The sequence below is a fragment of the Equus przewalskii genome, unplaced genomic scaffold (assembly GCF_037783145.1).
Source record: "Equus przewalskii isolate Varuska unplaced genomic scaffold, EquPr2 ChrUn-13, whole genome shotgun sequence".
Taxonomy (NCBI): domain Eukaryota; kingdom Metazoa; phylum Chordata; class Mammalia; order Perissodactyla; family Equidae; genus Equus; species Equus przewalskii.
Window position 1 is genome coordinate 3,003,417 of NW_027228750.1, and position 14,169 is coordinate 3,017,585.

Here is a 14,169-nt window from a genome sequence, read left to right on the forward strand (position 1 = left end):
TGATCTGATAATAAGGAAACCCAAAAAGACTCTACAAAATATTATTAGAACTAATAAATGATTTCAGTAAAGTTGCAGAATACAAAATCAATGTACAAAAAAAGATTAGTTGCATTTCTACACACAAACAATGAACTATCAGAAAAAAAACGTTAAGAAAACAATCCCATTTACAATAGCACCAAAAAGAAGAAAACACTTGGGAATAAATTTGACCAAAGACGTGAATGATCTGTACACTGAAAACTATTAGGCACTGATGAAAGAAATTGAAAATGACAAAAATAAATGGAAAGATGTTTGTGTTCATAGGTTGGAAAAATTAATATTGTTAAAATGTCCATACTACCCAAAGCAATCTACAGATTCAAGGCAATCCCTATCAAAATTCTAATGGCTTTTTTTTTTTTTTGAGGAAGACTAGCCCTGAGCTAAAATCCACCACCAATCCTCTTCTTTTTGCTGTGGAAGCTTGTCTCTGAGCTAACATCTGTGCTCATCTTCCTCTACTTTGTATGTGGGATGCTTGCCACAGAAAGGCTTGATAAGTGGTGTGTAGGTCTGCTCCCAGGATCTGAACCAGCGAATCCTGGGCCACCGAAGCACAGCATGTGAACTTAACTACTGCACCACCAAGCCAGCTCCTCTAATGGCATTTTTTACAGAAATAGAAAAAAATCCATCCTAAAATTCACATGGAACCACAGAAGATCCTGAATAGCCAAAGCAATTTTGAGCAAGAACAGAGCTGGAGGTATCACATTTCCCAATTTCAAAATGTATTACAAAGCTACAGTAATCAAAACAATATGGTACAGGCATAAAAACAGACACACAGATGAATGGAACAGAATAGAGAGCCCAGAAATAAATTCATGCATCTGCATCAACTGGTCTTCAATAAGGTTGCCAAGAACACAACAGGGAAAAGACAGTCTCTTCAATAATTGTTGTTGGGAAAACTGGATAATCACATGCAGAAGAATGAAGTTGGACCCTTATCTCACACCATATAAAAACATCAACTCAAAATGGATTAAAGATTTAAACATAAGACCTTAAACTGTAAAACTACTAGAAGAAAATAGAGGGAAAACCTTCTTGACATTGGTTTGGGCAATGATTTTCTGGATATGACCCCAAAAGCACAGACAACAAAAGCAAAAAGAGACAAGTAGATTGCAGCAAATTAAAAAAGCTTCTGCACAGCAAAAGAAACAATCAACAGAGTGAAGAGATAATCTATGAAATGGGAGAAAATATTTGCAAACCATATATCTGATAAAGAGTTAACATTCAGAGCCAGCCCTGATGGCCTAGTGGTGAAAGTTCAGCGTACTCTGCTTCAGTGGCCTGGGTTCGGTTCCTGAACACAGAACCATACCACTTGTCTGTCAGTAAAGCCATGCTGTGGCAGTGGCTCACATAGAAGAATTAGAAGGACTTACAACTAGAATATACAACTATGTACTGGGGCTTTGGGGAGGGGAAAAAAAAAGAGAGAGAGGAAGATTGGCAACCAGATATTAGCTCAGGGTGAATCTTTCCCAGCAAAAAAAAAAAAAAAAAGTTAATATCCAAAATATATAAGAAACTCACACAACTCAATAGCAAAAGACCAAATAACTTGATTAAAAAATGGACAAAGGCTCTAAACAGTCATTTCTTAAAAGAAGACATACAAATAGCTAGCAAGTACATGAACTAATCATCAGGGAAATGCAAATCAAAATCATGATGAGATATCACCTTACATCTGTTAGAATGGCTATTATCAAAAAGACAAAAGATAACAAGTGTTGGCGAGGATGTGGAGAAAAGGGAACCCTTCTACACAGTTAGTGAGAATATAAATTGGTATGGCCATTACAGAAAACAGTATGGAGGTTCCTGAAAAATTAAAAATAAAACTACCATGTAATCCAGAAATCCCACTTCTGGGTATATATCCAAAGGAAATGAAATCATTATCCTGAAGAGATATCTGCACTCTCATGTTCATTATTCATAATAGCCAAGATACAGAAACAAAGTGTCTGTCAATGAATGAATGGATGAAGAAATTGTGGTATATATGCACAATGGAATATTATTCAGCCATAAAAAGGAAATCCTGCTATTTTTGATAATATGGGCGAATCTGGAGGACATCATGCTACGTAAAATAAGCCAGACACAGAAAGACAAATACTGCCGGATCTCACTTACATGTGGAATCTAAAAATATTGAACTCATAGAAGTAGAGAGTAGAATGGTGGTTGCCAGGGGCTGGGGGTCGGGGGGAAAATGGGGAGTTGTTGGCCAGAGGGTACAAAGTTTCAGTTATTCAGAATGAATAAGTTCTGGAGATCTAATGTACAGCATGGTGACTACAGTTAATAATACTGTGTTATATACTTGAAATTTGCTAAGAGAGTAGATCTTAAGTGTTCTCACCACACACACGCACACACACACACAAGGTAACTATGTGAGGTGATGGATATGTTAATTAGCTTGATTGTGATAATCATTTCACAATGCATACATAGGCATATCAATATACATATGTATGTAAAATTAGATACATATTTATATAATTTTGTACACCTTAAATGTATACAATTTTTATGTCTGAATAAATAAATAAGAATAAATAAAGACTGTTCTACATTTAAAAAAAATTGTTTTCAAATAGAGAGAAAGGAAAGCACATATGATGTGCCCCCATAGGACTCACTGAGTGTGACTTGGACACTTAAGGCCAACAGGACAATTTTTAATTGAACAGAATAAAACTCTTCATAAAAAAAGAAAGCAAGCTTCAGTGATCCGCCATTGGACCACTGCTTTTAGCCACGGATGCATATGGTTTCAGCGACCTCCTCCTGTTGGACCAAAGCCTCTGTAGAGAAAAGCAGAAATCACAGCCGAGGCTCTCTGCTTGCTTTGATGAAAATGCCAATGGATCGTGAAGGGTGACACCATTCTAAGTTGGAAAACGGGGCAAGCGGAAGGAAATTGCAGTCAAGACTTCCAGGTGGAAACTGGAGCTGCTCTGAGGCCCAGGTGTCTGTGCTGGGTGGGCTCTGCGGACACACACCTGTCTTCTCTCACCAACTGGTGGGCTTAGGCAGAGCATTTAGGGTGTCTGAGGCTCAGATCCCCTGTTTTTAAAACGGGGAGTTGACTACCTGCCTCGTAGGGTGGTGGTTAGGCCTAAATTAGATAATGGAGATAAAGTGCTTACGCGGAGCCTGGCATGAACGGTAAGAAAACTATCCGCCTGCATGGCTTGTGGACCCTAACCACTCAAGAGATCTTATCCATGTAAAACTTCCTGTGGACAGAGCCCAACTGGATATCCTTCTCCTTATTTATCCTTCCCAGATGACAAAAACAACACAACATTGACTCAAACTTTCTAAACCATTTTTTTCAGATCCAAAGAAAGATTAGAAAAAAACAAAAAGATATCCCACAAATACCCACTACCAGCATGTGAACGAATTTCCTAAGATAATTACCTGCCGGCTGGATCCTCAGAGTTGTTTGATCTGTCTGTTTTTTTGCGATGGGAGTCCAGGTTTCATCCGGATCCTGAATCCATTCAGTTGCCTCACAGAACAGCTGCCCTTGGTCTGAGGGCCGGAGCCTCCCAATGGACAGCCTGAAGGTAGTGGCCCCGAGCTTGTCAAGCCGCACATCGCTGGCTGCAAACCTCTCTGTATACGAGGGCCCAGGGATCAGCATGAAATCTCTGGAGAGGGAAATAATCTTGGTGGCTTTGCTCCTTTCCCCATCCTGCATCAGGTACCAGGTGACAGAGAGGTGGGTATGTTGAGCTGTGGCTTTGGATGCCTCACAGGTAAGTTCTAATGGCTCCCCTTCGTCCTTACTGAGAGTCTGGGAACTCATGGTGGCAGAGAGCGTATCTGAAATAACTGAAGGCAAAGGGACAATGATAATTGACTCGCCCAGTACCTATCGGACTAGCCTCCTTAGATGAAGAATGTGCCCTGACCCACCACCTAGAAAGCACATCCTTTGAGTTGCTTTTCCATTAGCCATACGCTTTCCCTATTGCCAACGGGAACATTGGCGTCCATGTACATACAGTCTATGGCAATCAGCAAAGCTAATGGCTCACTGCTGGATGGACCCTGACTTTACTTTTTTTAGCATAGGCTGTAACCAATTTAGCTACTCAGACACAGAGTATTTAACGGGGAAAAGCACTAGGAGCTGGAAGACCTAGATTCTGATCCTAAATCTGTCCCTATCTAACTACGTGAACTAGAACAAGTCACTCCACTTCCTTGGGCCTTAACCTGCTCCTTTATAAAATAAAGTTCTAAAATAATCTGTTATAATCTATCATTCAGAACCAAAATGCAACACTTGCCAAAGTTTTGATAACCATCCTACCACCCTACCATTCTCTTCTTCCTCAAAGGAAATCACACAGTCTAAGCTTATGTGACAGTAATGCTTAGATTCAATCAACGGATATTTATTGAGCATCTACTCAGTGGTGACCACTGTGTTGGGGCTGAGACAAATGTTCTCTTCTCATGGAGCTCAGGGTGAGGTAGGAGAGAGTCATACAAGCAGCCAACTATCACACAAACTGAGTGAGTGCTAACAATCGTGGTATGAATCGAGCATCAAGAGGAAACAAAGATGGGAATACTGCCTGAGACAGTCAGGACAGGTTTCACAGCAGAGGTAATATCTAAATTGGGTCCTGAAGTATATGTAGGAGTTTTTTAGACTTAACAAGGGGTGATAACATATTCTAGGCAAAGGGACAAAATGGTAATTGCAAGGACCTTCTCCCCACAGGTAAATATGTTAGCGGATGGTAGTTTCAGAGTAATCATTTCCAAGTTAATGACTTTACCACCTATTACATTAATACCAGCTCTCTTATCAAGTTAATGTTCTGCCTCTAAGAAGAGACATAACTTGGGGAGGACTCTCAAAGCTTTGTCTAATGCTGTTGCTATTATCAACCTATGGATAGCTGTGGACAAGGCCTGGGGAAGACCACACACTGTCAAAACCTTCATGGCAAAGTTGATTGGAAAAATGAATTGAGACTTTTAGAGAATATAAGTTACCTAAATGTGACAAATCTCCAAAATATCCAGAGGGACATGTGGGCTCTTTAGCCAAAACAAATAGCACAATATAAAGCCATGTCACATTGGCAAGGCATTGTGACGATGAGGACTCTGGCTTCCCAGGGGCTGACACGCAGAGGAGGGCAAACAGCTTACCAGTTAGATTAGTCTTCGCACTGTAACTTCCATAGTATTTGCCATCAGTGTTCGGTGTGTGACACTCATACTCGCCGGAATCCTTCATCTGCAGCTGTGAGATGTGCAACAAGACTGAGTTGCCCTGGACCCTCTCCACATAGACTTCCCCGCTCTGCACCCGCTGTGCATACACCGCATAAGCGAAGGTGGAATCCAAGGTGCTAATGATCTGGACTTCTCGGGCCGGGGCTGTCGGCAGGTAAACAGACCACTGGAAATTCTGCTCAGAAGGTCCCTGGTGGCCAGTTACATTGCAGCCAATGCTGACAGGATAACCTTCAGCTCTAAACAGTGGTCCTTTCTGAACTGTTACTTCTCTCTGGCCAATGCTGAGCTTAGCTTGCAAGTAGGAGAGAGAAAGGGGAATAAAAATAGGTTAGTGATCCAGTTCCCAATGTGCCGCATTATGTAGCTGCTTGTATTACAATTCTAGTAAATGAGATTGCAGGTTATTAGCTATAATCAACTCAAATGTTCAACACCTTCTTCAGGCTGAGGAGCAGTGGAATGACTCGTTGAGTTAATTGTTCTTTAAAAATTTAACTGCCTTAGTCATCTCTAGTCTCTTAAAAAAAGTTTAGCTTCATCAATGTAACGTGGCCACTCCCATAAAACATATCTGCTTTCCTAAGTGCATTTATTTTAAAGTAAATACGATGTATGATAATGCACCTTTACAGTATTTTATGGGACAATCCAGCATATACTTCGCCAAGCCTCCAATTCCTGGGTACCTGTTCTCACAGAAGTGATTGCTGGAGAGGCCAAGTCCACGACACTGCCCATGGTGCCACGGTTTTTCTTGCTGGTTGGTTGGAACTATTTGTAGCTCCTAGCCAGGTCAGATGCATGACCAGCTAAAATTAACATCTGAAGAGGCAGCAGCACTTCTTTTCTGTACTGTGGAGGGTTTTTTGTTTTGTCATTTTTTAAAAAGCCACTACAGCTTTATGGAAAATCTTCATTAGGATGGCTCTTGAATCCAGCAGGATCTGGAATCAGAATCTATTTTAGTTCTTCTCTTACTCAAAGTTGTCAGTTGGGACTACTAGGGATAAAGTTTCCTGTTGGACAAATCTCATGTATTACATTTAAAGGAGAAAACGTTATTAAATGGTAAGATTTCCTCTGACATACACATTTTCAAAATCAAGCATTTTTCAGAAATTAAAATGTATGGCTTTACTTGACAATTCAATAAATATTTATTCAATCGCTTAGAGTATTTCTGATGCTTTAGGGAGCAAGATATGAAGAGGGGTTTGGGATAGTCTCTGATATCTAGATTTTATAATCTAGTCAAGTAGGGTGATAGTCATCCCGCTATGAGAGAGAGATGATACAGTGCCTTGAGGAATTTGAAGGCAGGAGAGATTACATTTTGTGGGGAGGGAAATAGGTAAGGTTTACGAAAGAGGTAATGTTCGAAATGGACTTTGGGGAGTTGAAAAGAGTATGACAATCTAAGTGGGGAGACAGGGCCTTTTAGATGAAGGAGACTTCGTGACCAGACTCTATGAGTAGGAGAAAAAAGACTGTTTGAGGGAATAGGGAGTGATCACTTGGATTAGGGGGAGAGTTACATGAAGATTAATAAGAGGTAAGACTGGATAGGAATTTTGGGTCCGGAGCATGAAGAACTTGACTATCATGTCTCAAAGTTTGGACTTGATTGATTGGGCAATGGAGAGTCCTCGGAAAGTGTTTGAAAGGTCTTAGGAAAATTAACCTGACAGTGGTGCATAGAGTGATGGAAGCTAGACACAGACATCAGGTAATTATGGTAGCCCAGGAGAGAAGTGAGGAAGGCAAAAAGAATAGAAAAAGGGGACTATAATTTAAGAGCTATTGTGGAGATAATATCTGTCGTTTTCAATGTCTTGGATGCTTGGAGGTAGTAGGGGTAGATGGAGGGATGGAAGGCAGGAAGAAATCAAAGATGATACCTAGCCTTTGTGAGGGTGACGGGGAGAATAACAGTATTGTTAACGGAAATACAGATATCAGGAAGAGTTACTGTGGTGTGTTCAAGGGTGAGGGAGAAGATAATGCATTTAATTTTGGAAATATTAAATTTGAGTATCACGGAATAAATAAGGATATCCATCCCACATTTGGAAATAATATTAAATATACATATTTGTAGTTTAAAGTCTACTCAACTCTTTGAAAATGTTTGTAATCTAATCCTTTCAAGAACTCTGTGATATTCCCATACTTAGCAATGTCAAAACTTACAAATGGTTGAGCCAGACTTGAACCTAGATTTGCGAATGTCAAAGCTCTGGCTGCCTCCATTGTTTCTCCTGGCTTCCTACAAATGCCTGTTTGTAAGTAGGGACAGTTCTGGCCTATAGGTGTAGATTAAGTCAGTTACATATAAGTATTGGGAAGTGTTAGGGAATATAAAGAAGAGGGCTAAAGAGAGATTACTAGGTAAACCTACAGAAGCAAAAGTTAGGGAGGTGGGAGGGCAGCCAGGACACAGTGGCTTGGGAACCAAAGGAGGCAAAATGCTCCAGTAAGAAAGGGCTTGTCAGCACTGCCCAACACTGCTGAGGGGTTGAGGATTCTAAAGGCAGAGGAAAGCCCTTGGAGTCTGATGATGAGGATGTCAGTGGAGATCTTTGTAGAAGGGATTTCAGTAGAGCAGAAGCAGCAGATTTCAAGGGTAAGAAACAACGGCAGGCAGTGTAAACTACTTCAAGAAGTTTCACGGAGAAGGGAAAGAGAAGAGCAGAATGGCAGCTGTTAAGAGGAGCTGGGTAGGGAGAAGCCCTCAGGGCCGGGATGGACACAGGCACCACTGCATGTTTGAGGGCAGAGGAACAGTAGAGGGCAGAGATGGATGAAGCCAGAGATAGGGTGGTGAATGGAGTAAGGTCCTAGTAGGGGCATGAGGTCAAGAACATGATCGGGAGGGTACTGCTTTCTCAGAAAAGCAAAGGAAATGGTGTAGAGGTTTCATAGGTACTTTTGAGGTGGAAAGGAATGACTGACAGAAGTCAATTTAAGTGGCTATGCATTGAAATCATACACTGAAGCATCTTATTATAAACAAACATGTTCTCTGTGGGATATGTTGTACATAGCTCTCCTGCTCTTAAAGAGTAAAATCTTCAAAAGATTGTCCATGGCTTTCTCTTTTAATGGACAGAGCATTATACCTTTGCACAGCAGCTCAAATTCCTGTTGACTGATGGGCACACAGCTTGGTACTGGCATACTGCATTGAAGTCACATTTTTGAAACATGAAGAATTCTCTGATGGTATTGGCTTTTTTCAAAGAAGTCATCGGGATTGCCAAACTTGCCACCTCAGTATTATTTGAACGGAAGCTATTAGATTGAACCATATAAAATGGCCCACATTTGACCATTTTTGATATCCAAAAACAGCAACTTTAAATGATTCCACCTTCCACAAAACCTATCTGGAGAATGTCAAACACAACAAGCAACTTCTCTTTCATTACACATAGGAAAACTCTATACACTTGGAGGCTGAGAGCGCGTCCGTCCATAATTTAGCGGCATTTTGTTTGTTCGTGAATACCGTCTCAGTAAGACAAGCAATAGCCCCTCCCAGGACCTTCTCATGTCAATGGCTTTTATTTGTAGAACAGCGAGTCAGGGTGAGGGGTGAGAGATCAGGCAGGCAAAGCTAAGTACTAAGTCCAAGAGCTCCTTTGCCCTTGACATTAACCTCATCTAGTGCCATATTCTAAAAAGATTCATCAGTCTTTATTTTTTAAAAATTAACACAAAGTTACATTTGCTACACAATGCAATTGATCAATTGATCATCATTTAATTAATTTCCTTCATTTCCCCCTCAATATGTGTAATGACAAATAGAAAGCTTCCCAAGATTTCTCAAGTTACTTTCTGATTTATGTGTTCTTCACATAAAAACTTGCTCTATACAAAATTAGTGCTTAGGATGAGTCAAAATCTAGAAGAAATAACTATATAACCTAGTTGAGGTAATTGTTTAAATGGGTTAAGAAGCTTCCAGTTTCCCCTTTTTGACCCTCGGTTACTAACTTCCTCCCCCCAGGCCTTCCGCCCTGCTCATCAAAAGAAAAAAAAGAGAGAGAGAGAGACAAAGAAAAAAAAGAGAGAGAGAGACAAAGAAAAAAAAGAGAGAGAGAGACAAAGAAAAAAAAGAGAGAGAGAGAGAGACAGAATTTGTAATTGTCTGACTTGTACAATGTAAGCCACAAGCCAAATACACAGTCCAAATACACAAAGCACATACACTTGAGAATCACACTCAGACAACTGAACAAGACTAACAGGAACACACCAGCCAACAGTCTCCACAGGATCCCGCCAGTCCACCTAGCCATCAACGCCTGCCAAGCCAGCCTGGTGGGCAGTGATCCCCCAGCAACTGGTCCTAGTAACTACCCTGCAGGCCACCTCTCACCCCCTCAGGCCCCAGATCTGATCCACACCTCATACTCTCCAACATCCCTTGAGACATGAGCCCAGTTCCACTCAACCCAATGTTTCTTAAGCAGTCCTTTGTGCTGAATACTGGTCCCTTTTCATGCTTCAGCCACAGCCCTGGTCACGCTGATAAATTCTTTTAGTATCCCTATCAACCCGTCCATTCAAGTCCCTGCACTAGCTCAATCCAGTCTCTCTAAAGCAGCAGTTCTTAACTTGGGTCCATATATGGCACCGAAGGGTCCATAAATTTGGGTGGAAAAAACCCCTATATCTTTATTTTCGCTAATCTTAGTGGAAATTTAGTGTCTCCCTCAGTCATAAATGTAGACAATGTATTTTCATATCACATTACAGTTGTTGCAGATATCTTGAAATAGTGTTCATATTCATCACTACTTTGAAGTTTGGTGGTAAATAGACCACCTCTGGATCTTATGATATAATGTGTAAGGAAGCAAACAAATTACTACATCACAATTTATTTTAAAACGTTTCAATAGTTGCATTTCAATATGATTGATTTCCCATATAATCCCATGCATTTTATTTTAGTCATTTAAAAAATTATTCTAAGATGGGATCAATAGGCTTCACCAGATGCTAAAGGAACCTATAGCACAAAAATGTACCTGCTTACCTTCTCTGGAACTATTTCATTCCCTGCCCCGTTCAGCTGTTCTCTCTCCACCTCCAAAGTCCCCCCTCCTCCACCCTATTCCGACATGTTTAAATGTCCTTGAACTAGCTAAAGCCCTTTCACATGCCCTTCAGCAGAGCCAAGGGAATCCTCCTGTCCCCTTCTCAGTCTCTCAGTAGTTAATTCCTGCTTTGGTTCACAGGTGAAGTCCAGAACCTTCTTTTAGCTTCGCTTAAAACTACTAAGTGCTCTCATAACCTTTCCTTCCATCCAGCCACATCCCCAAGGCACACATCTAGTGAAGCTCTGACATCAGGCAAACCTTAGGGTTACCTCTCAGTTGAGAATCTAAGCCTCTTCTTACTCTCTCCAGGGATGGGTTAGCCCAGGAAGATAAGGTAAAGGCAGGGTCAGCAAAACTGGCAGATCTGGCAACTCATATAAATGTGAAAAACAGTGGGATCAGGATCATGGGACTCAGCAAACCACTGCACCTCCCTGGAGCTCAAGGATGTCTAGGTAAGCCATGAAAATGTTATCCATAAGTCCAAAATTATTGCCGACAGCAGAGATCTGTGGCAGTTTCTCCTGTAAAAACCAAATTGTCCTGCTCCATCACCCAGCAGCCTCCAGTTGACTAGCTCCTACGATAATAGAAACATGAAGAATTATGACACTTACTCAGAAAGAGAAAGAAAGATGCCACACGTAGGATGTGTGCCATTTGCACCAGCACAGATCTTTCCTGGTGGTGTCACTGAAGTTGCTCAGACACTGAGTGACAAATGCTGTGTTCTAACTATTAAGGTAAAGAGGAAGCAATAGTGTGGTTTTCAGCCCACAGAGAAACAGAAATGGCTAGCAAAAAGCAAAACTGGTTGCATTATACATTCTTTGCTAATCACTCAAATTCACATGTGAAAAAGTTAGGTATCTTCATGAGTAAGTAAACACGTACAGATAAAAAAAGGAAAAGATGGGCCTCACCCTGGGTAAATACATATCTTTAGGTAATCACCAGGGAATTTAAGTAAACTGAATAAATTTAAAAAATCAAGCAGAAATGTTGTCTTCTTAGCCCTTACTTCTCCTTCCATCTTGGGAAAGGAAAGGACTAGGAAATGAGAGAAAAGGCCCTGGACAATATGAAGCTGAGGTGAGGTGGTGGTGGTGATACATTTTAGAGTCAGGCTGCCTGGGTTTGCATGCAGATTCTATTTTTTAATAGCTGTGTGGTCTTAGAAAAGTTAATTAATCTTTTCTAACCATCATCTATAAAATGGAGATACTAACAGTATATATCCCATAAGACTGCTGTGAAAATTGAATGAACTAATTCACTTAAAGTTCTTAGAACTATATCTGGTACATAGCAATGTGCTCAACGAATATCAGCTATTGTCAGGCGACACTTAAGGGAATCTTCATTTGCCCAGTGTGGGCCTGGGCACCAAGGATGGCAGGCGAGTGCCTAAATGTAACAGTTGGTTCTGAACTCAGGTCAACTTAATCCTACTCTAGTCCTAGAAGGCAAGACCATACAAGGGATGAGCTCACTGAAGACATTAGTTCCATAGGTCAAGCCTACATCTAGATAGGTCAGTAACAAACTGGCCTGCTTTAGGTCACAGTGACAGACAGATCCCTGCTCCATCCATCTATCCATCCAACAGTTTTTAGTACTTCTATGTTCTGGATCCTGTGGTAGGTTCTGCACATATAAAGATGCTAACAACCCATCTTTGTTCTCAGGAAACGTCCACTTAATCAGATAATTACAATGCAATGTTGCAAGCACAATAATCAATGTGGCACGTGAAGGAAGTGGGGGAAGTCGGTGGGTGGGAGGGAAGGTCAGAATTTGGCTGGGCTGGGCCAGATGAGACCACTAGAGAGGAAGGGGGCTGAGGTAGCATTAGGGAGAAACAGTCTAGCACAGATAATGACACATCAGCTGTACCCTCCTGTTGGAGTATGTAAAGTCTGAGGCTGGTGTGAAGGGACAAGGGTTCATAGAGGTAGGCTAGGGCAGATCTTGGTGGGCTATGCCTGGCAGGCCTAAGAGCTGGTTTTTACCCTGTTAAAAAAAAGAGAATCTTTTGAGAGGGGTTTCTTTTAGCAGGAGAATGGCCCAGTTGGATTTTTCTTTTAAGTTGAGTTCCATGTTGTGCATTGCTACCTGGATGAAAGATGAGGCAGGGAGACAAGGCTAGAAGCAGGAAGCCCCGTCACAAGATTTTTGCCATTTTTCTGTGTGAGCAATGATGAGGGCCTACATTAGGGCATTTAACATAAAGAGAGAGGAGAGAGAGATGAAGAGGTAATCAGATACTTAGAGCACCTGCCATAAGATAAGCACCCTACCCGGTGCTAGAGACGCATACGGAATTAAAGTGTAGCTGCTGATCCTAGGAGCCTCTGCTCGTGATGGTGGAGGTGAGCAAGAAAGAAATAACATGACTGGCCATCACCCAAGGCAAGTTAGGTGACAGTCCCCTAGGAGAAATACAAGTAAAGAGATACGGATATTTGAAGGAGGGAAAGTGCATGTCTAATTTGAGAAGAAAATCAGGAAAATCTTCAGGGAAAAGGTGACATTTTAAGTTAGATTTTCTTTTTCTGGTGGGAATTAGAGTAGAGAAGGATAACATTCTACAAAGTCAGGTCTGGAAGCCTCTCACTTCTGTCCTTTTTAAGAATTTTCTACTCCATTTTTTTAAGTTATTTTCCAAAATTGAGATACAATTGACATAAAAAATTGTATTAGTTTTAGGCGTACAACATAATGATCTCCCTCTGGTTTTACTCATTAGCAATCAGACCTAACAGACAGCCCCCCAATGTCAGTCAACCGACAAATATTAATGTCTTTAGTAAAAGGCCGTGTACTTCCCTTTTCAAGGTATTATGCAAGGCTTGGGGCATAAAAGGAGTGGAACATGGGCCCTGCCCCCCAGGAACTTAGAATCTAGTTTAATAAAAAACTGTAGATAAAAAACAGTAGCCATATAAGGCAGCATGTCTTGAGCATCCACTTTATAGCTCAGGTAAGAGGTACCCTAAGAGTTAATAGGCTGAGGAGGCCACAGCAGGCAGGGGACAGCCACAGGTCATTCAGACAAGGCTGGTTTTAAGTAGGCCCTTGGGGATCTGGAATGGTTCAAACAGGCAGAGGGGAAAGGACATTCCAGTAGGAGAAATGAAACGCACGGAGATACAGAAGCAGGGATGTGTAGCTTGTATTTAGGAAACAATTAAAGGGCAGTTTACCTAGAATGGAGATTTCAAACTACCTCTCTGGGCTGTTAACTACTATATCAGTGGGGCTCTAAGTATAAGAATTTGTTCACCATTTCAGTTGGAGAACTCAAGAGTCATCTCCAGGCACCAAAATTTTAAGCAAATGTACGGTATCAGCCAGCTATTGTTGTGTAACAAACAACCACAAAACTTTGGTGGCTTACAACAGTAAACGTTGACTTTTGTTCACAGCTAGTGGGAGCTGGGTGTTCTAGGACAGCCTTGGCTTGATGCCTCACATCCCTCTAATAGGCTAGCCTGGGCATGTTTACAAGATGATGTCAGGGGTCCGAAAGAACTCGAACACTTTTTAAAGCTTCTGTTTGCATTATGACTACTAACATCCCATAGAGCAAAGAAGGCACATGGCCAAGTCCAAATGCAAGAGAGGGTTAATAGACTCCATCTCTTTAGTGAGGGGGACTGGAAAGTGACAGGGCAAAAGGAGAGGTAAAGAACTGGGGCCATCA

General features: G+C 41.3%; 1 protein-coding gene across 3 annotated transcripts in view; it reads right to left on the reverse strand.

The window, feature by feature from the left end:
* CD101 (CD101 molecule) overlaps positions 1-11,265 on the reverse strand; it is a 31,061-nt gene extending 19,796 nt beyond the window's left edge. The window contains exons 1-4 of one of the 3 annotated variants that reach the window (XM_008529650.2): positions 11,081-11,175; positions 6,039-6,296; positions 5,263-5,643; positions 3,508-3,924 (exon numbers count right to left, since the gene is read on the reverse strand). In XM_008529650.2, coding sequence (XP_008527872.1) covers positions 3,508-3,924; positions 5,263-5,643; positions 6,039-6,090 — 850 coding nt within the window. In that variant the 5' untranslated portion in view covers positions 6,091-6,296; positions 11,081-11,175. Of the gene's footprint in view, positions 1-3,507; positions 3,925-5,262; positions 5,644-6,038; positions 6,297-8,471; positions 8,644-11,080 lie in introns of those variants that run through there. The other 2 variants (XM_008529648.2, XM_008529652.2) reach the window with 2 other exon arrangements.
* Between the last annotated feature and the right edge of the window lie 2,904 nt (positions 11,266-14,169).